General features: G+C 37.0%; 1 protein-coding gene across 1 annotated transcript; it reads right to left on the reverse strand.

Annotated features, from left to right (window-relative positions):
• Positions 1-2,788: 2,788 nt before the first annotated feature.
• Positions 2,789-6,000, reverse strand: PUB17 (plant U-box 17). Its single transcript, XM_068640622.2, has one exon. The coding sequence runs from the start codon at positions 5,156-5,158 to the stop codon at positions 3,008-3,010; it is 2,151 nt and encodes a 716-aa protein (XP_068496723.1). The 5' UTR covers positions 5,159-6,000; the 3' UTR covers positions 2,789-3,007.

Raw genomic sequence — 6,000 nt, forward strand, 5'->3', positions numbered from 1 at the left:
AACTACCACCATGTCTCTCATTATAACTTTCTGACGGAAACTCCAATTGTTTTTCATTTATGTGTCCTCCACTTTCTTTTCCATTTATTTATGTTTTCATTGGATCAAAGTGGAGTTGAAAAAAAAAGGAAACGAGGAGAAACTCAATAGAAAATGAGATTGTTTAGATGTGAAAAAATAAGTAAAAAATTATATAAAAGTTTGTAATCAATTGAATTAATGAAAGGAAAAAAAATTGTAATATAATAAATATTATTAATATGTTTTTGGGTTATTTTTTTAATAATGTATGTAATTATTTCATTTTAATAATAATTAATTAATAAGAAAAAAAAATTCTTCATTATTTATTATTTTGTTAAATTTGATCTCTTAATAAAAAGTTCAATCAGGTTTTAAAAAATAAACATATGATCACATTTCTAAAAGTTGGGAACATAATTAAATTTTTGTTAATAATATAACTAAATAAACAAATAAATAAAACATTAAAAAGATAATGAAACCTAAAAATATAGTTTTAGGTATCAACTCTATCTGATTGCTAATGAATTTACTAAAAAATTGTAAAATTACTAATATTTGTATATCTTTCAAAATTATTCGCATTAGTTACACTTAGGTAAAGAAGTGATTCTTACATATAGAGGGTATAATCATACCACTTTTGAAATTAATAAAATTAAAAATATATTCTTATAATATTAATTAAATCTTTAAATTTAATTTAAAAAATTAATCATATAAAATATTATTATTAATATTATTAAATTATCTAATTTTTTAATTTTAGAATAATATAAATTATATTTTTAAATATTTTCTTAATTTTAAAGGTTAAGACGACACACGTGGTTTTTTGTCAAACCAAAAACCAATGTAAAATAAAAATTATATTTCTTGATTATAGTCGATTATGATTCTCTACACCAATATAATGGCACTTGAAAAAATTAAAATAAAAAATAATTATCCAAACCTAATTTAAATTGTGTTTTTTTTAGGTATGTTTTCTCTCAAATCAATGAATCCAAAACACAAGATAGTGCTTCAGGTTTCTCTTCTTACATTTCCACAACTACAATAAATGATGCTATCCAAACTCTGTGTTGTTAGTCTTCAATACTGAATAGTCCTCTCCTGAAGCCATACCCCACCTTACCTAATCCCTGCAAAAAAAAACATTTATCTCATGAATACTGTGCCTATAATGGAATTACCCTTACCAATCACCTCTTTATGCTCAAGCTTTATTACTATGTATCTGTTTAACTGAAAACTGTTCTAAAGTTAGATAAAATAATTACAATAGTATTAACTTTAAACTATGAAATGAAATTAATATATTTTCAAATTAATTTTAATTATAATTTATTGATTAAAACGTGTCTACATCTATCAGACGTTCTTAGTCAAACACTTTGAAGTCAAGTGTGGTTCCAATTGCTGCCTAAAAAGTAATGGTAGAAACAAGCTACAACAGAGTCATCACCATAGTTTCATGCATTGTTTTGGACCGCATGGAATTTGGACGTCTGCATTGAATGTTTAAATCGAAGGATTAAGAAATTTCTTCTTGATTGTTGTAAATATCTATGATTTGAGATACATAAAGACGTAAACAGAAGATAAAAAATAAGGAATTTTCTTTAAAAAATATTAGGCGTTGAGAGTAAACCAACGTTTCAAACAAATCGTTGAACGCGTATTCTTCACATGGAAAATTCTATTCTATTCCATACTTTTTCTTCTTCGTTGGTAAGCAATCCTTTTGCTAACTTTAGAAAAAAAACTAACTATTATTTCTTGTGCAAATATTTGAAAGAAATAAAATAAAATAGTGATTCTTAGCATTGAAAACAAAAGTTAAAAAAAATCAAATCAAAGATGTGATAAAGTTTTTACGCAGTGGAGGAAACCCGGTTGGGTCATCAACGTGATGATTATGGAAAGGAAGAATAAGGATGAGTGTGATGACAATCCTGCACCACTGAAAGGGGCCAATTACTTTAATTTGGAGAATAATATCCATCTTTGAAATAATATCTACCTCCTAACATTGTTTTCAGGATCTTCATAAAATTAGTCCAAGAATTTTGTCCAAAAGAAAATACCCTCGTACCTTTTCACGATACAAATGCACGTCCAATTGCTTCTGAGACCACGTATGGATAAAAAAGCATAGGAAGTCTAGGCACAGAGCATCTCATCTCATCTCTGTGTGATCGACCTTCCTTCTAACTTTATGCCAAGAAAAAGTGTATCAATGACAAAAAGGGATAGAACATTCACCGGTAACATGGTCTACTCTAGATTCTTCTAGGAACAGATTTAGTGGACTGTGCTAACTTAAGAATTCAGAATCACGCATGCTGCACGTTTCAGGCATTTCCACATAATATCCAGCTAGATGCAACTCAATTTGAACACCCCCTTCGTTGACTGGGGAACAAATTGAATTTATGAAAACACACCTTAAACAAAATGTGACCACCCAGAAACTGGATTAAATTATAACACACAAATACTCTAGTTGTTCACACTATGGTCCAACGTAGCAGTTTTAATTCAATACTCACAAATCACTAGGCTGGTCCAACCGCTAAACTTTTGAAGATAAAAAAAATGAAGACAAATTAGTAAGTTGGTACATTGTTTGTGAATTTGTGGTAAAAAGTAATAAGATGATCCGCAAAGATGTAGATGCACCCATTACATATGATATGATCGCATACGTGAGTGGGGAAAATAAGTAGAAAAAAATGGGAGGGGTGGCACTGAACAAATATGATATCAGAAATGGTCCCTGTCTCTTTTGTTGAGCATTTTCTGTTCTTACATAATTTAACTCATTACATGTGTGTTGAGGCTAACTGCTTCACAACACTTGTGGATCTCTTAGATACATGATATTGCTATAATTTCTTATGACTTTAAATTTCAATGAAAGAATCTGTAAAGACTTACAACAAAAATTGGGAACTTAGTAAACACAGAAGTTTTACCACTATAAAACAGAAATGGACATTGGTACTGAAACATCACCGGCAAAGCTGGTATCCCTAGTTGTAGTTGAATTGCTAGCAAACGCATAGCCTACACCTAATCCACCATAAGGTAAAGATGCATGCTCGCATCTTTGAAACACTCTTGCAAGTGAAGCTGCTTTTCTTCTTGCACGTTTTGTCCCTGTAAAAAGAAGGGTTTGAAGTAAGCCAGCCAAAGCCGGCGCCTTCACAACTCTTTCTGTTGCAGCTGAACCTCCACTCCGGCATAACTCAAGCAATGCTGCAACCGCGTTCTCTTTACCTCTCGGCGTTCCACAACGCATCATGCCGATTAAACCAGCAACTGCTGCTTCCTCATTTACCACTGCTTTGGCCCCAATAGGCTGCCGGACGATCAACGCCAGTGCACCGGCTGCTTCTTCTGCAACTCCTTCGTTCCCTAAAGCACCTACAAGTGCTGTCACTGCCCCGGCTTCTATCATCCTAACACAATTCTCAGTGTGTGTGGAAAGATTGAACAAAGCTGTCACGGCATCCTTCTTTCCTCTGGGAGTCCCCTCTTGCAACAGCCCTGCCAGGGCCTCAACTGCTCCAATCTCATCTGCAATTATTTTCTTATAATCATGGACGGCCGATAGGCTGAACAACGTTGCAGCAGCGTTTTCCTTTGCCTCTGTGGTGTGTCCAAATCTCAACACATCAACAATTGATCCAAGACATCCTTCCTCGTCCATGATCCTACTTTTGTTCTTGTCAAAAATGGACAAATTGAGCAGTGCAGTCACAGAATTCTCCTGAGCAACAGCATTGGGCGATGAAAGTAAATTCCTAAGATAGGGAATCGCCCCTGCTTCTGCAATGAAGGCGCGGTTTTCCTTTCCCGTTTTTGCAAGCAACCTAATCTCCCGAGCAGCCACAGTCTTCCCAGCCTGAGACCCACCAGCAAGCTGTTGAATAAGAAGCTTTGCTGTGGCTCTGTTGGCTTCTAGGGCAGCTTTGGTGGGACAAGCCGATGCAAAAGCTTCACCCATCGCATCCATGACCTCTGGTGGCTCGAGAGGAACCCCATGTGCAGTGCACCACTGCACAATCAAATTCCTTAGAGCACGGTTCGGAACAAGGCGAGTGTGTGCAAGCATTTGACCTGTTTTGGGGCAAGTAGTGTGCCCTTCTTCCATCCACCGTGAAATGGAACTCCTATCATATGTTTGACCAGTGGAAATAATTACAGGATCTCTCATCAAATCCAACGAAATTGGACAGGAGAAGTCCTTAGGAACGGTAAAAAACGTTTCAGCGATTTCTCGAGTAATCAACCTCTTCTTAGGCTTCTTCTGACTCCTGTTCTCCAGACCAAGTTCATCCTCCTCAAAGCCAAAAAGCAAAAACCTGCAATATCTAGTCATAGCCACCAACCCATTAAGCACAGAAATAGTAGGCTCAATGTCACCCTCGTGATTAACAATCTGCTCCTCCAATGCCTCAATTTCAGTCCTACAACTATCTGCATCCACAATCTGCAACTTCTCAACATAGAAAGATCTCAATTCAGCAGAATCAGGAATCCTTCCATTCTCAAACTCGTCAAGAAAGGAAAAAAACCGAATCCTGAGAGCATCATCCTTCATATCTATAAAAAGCTTAGCTCTCCTCGACTGCTTCTGCAAGAGCTCAACCTGTTCCCTAATATCCTTACTCAACAAAACATCCTTAACGGGAAAAACATCCAAAAGGGTCGAAATCTCCTGGTTCAAATCGTGGAAGTGACCAGAGATGGAATCGTTCTGAAGCAAGAGCCACAACTTACTCGATTGAGCGCAGTAGTCAAGGAGAATCTTGGAGCGGTAGAGCAAGAGGTAGAGCTCCTTGAGACAAAGCACCGTCGTGGGTGGAAGACACGACGAACCTGAATCGGAATCATGCAAATACTCCAAAAGCAACTGGAAAGCCTCGACTCTTCGGATCAGAGACCACGAGTTCTTGCGCTGGAAGAAGAAGCAACGCTTCGAAAAACAAGACACAATTTCGCGGGCAACACAGAGAAGGGTCTGAACCAAAGCGACGTCGCTTAAGTCAACGGGGGCCAGAAACGCGTCCAACGTCGGCGACCTCCTCCGCCTGAGCGAGGAGAAAATTGCTCCTGAGGCCATTCCAGAAGTTGTAGGGTTTCCGCGTTGAAGCACACTTGGGGAATTCAATATGTTGTTATCTTGGATACCCCGATGGCAATTTTAAGAACCCAGAAGTGTTCAAGGAGAAATATAAGAACTTGCGGAAGTTTCAGATCTGGGGGAGCGGGAGAGAAAGAATTTTCCGGGAAAAGAAACTATAGCTTGGCAAACAGAGAAAGAAAGACTATGAAACAGTTGTTGTGTTTCGGTGGTTATGTCGGGTGGGGTTTAGAATGTTGAAAGGGTTAAGAAATAAGAAGATGCGATGAGGATGGAGGAAATCCGCGTATGAGTTAGAGAGGAAAAGAGAGAAGGACTGAAACTCTTAAGACTTTGTTTGTTGTGCTCTTTTTTTTCTCATTTCTTTTCTTATTTTTCAATCCCGTAGGAGTTTCGATGCAGCCTGCGTGACAAGGACTTTCCTAAGTTTGACGGATTGATCATGCAGATTCTAGTCCATTCGTTTTATTTTTTTATTTTTCTATTCATTTTGGATTTGCTTTGCTTTGCAGTGAGACAGGGAAAGAGTAAAGGAAAGGGTTAAAGATAGGTAGATAGATGGGTTTGGCTTGTCAACCCCAAAAAGAAGGGTTCGACTTTTGAAGGAAATTACGATTGTGGTGTTATTGGCATGGTTTCAGAAAGATAATGCTGTTTTTTCAGATAAGGCTTAAACGGTAATTGAAGAAGAAGTTGTGAGTGTTTGTGTGTGGTTTTGGGTTTGACTTTGTGGGTGGAGCAGTGCCTCTGATGCCCTTCGTCCGTTTTTGCTTTCTTCGGCCATGATTTCAAATTTGTTTAAAGTCCACACTGTTTGCAGT

The sequence above is a fragment of the Phaseolus vulgaris genome, chromosome 6 (genome assembly GCF_051622355.1).
Source record: "Phaseolus vulgaris cultivar YP4 chromosome 6, ASM5162235v1, whole genome shotgun sequence".
Taxonomy (NCBI): Eukaryota; Viridiplantae; Streptophyta; class Magnoliopsida; order Fabales; family Fabaceae; genus Phaseolus; species Phaseolus vulgaris.

Bases quoted from the DNA above. Each gene is read 5' to 3' on its own strand.
- PUB17 (XM_068640622.2), bottom strand. From the start codon at position 5,158: ATGGCCTCAGGAGCAATTTTCTCCTCGCTCAGGCGGAGGAGGTCGCCG.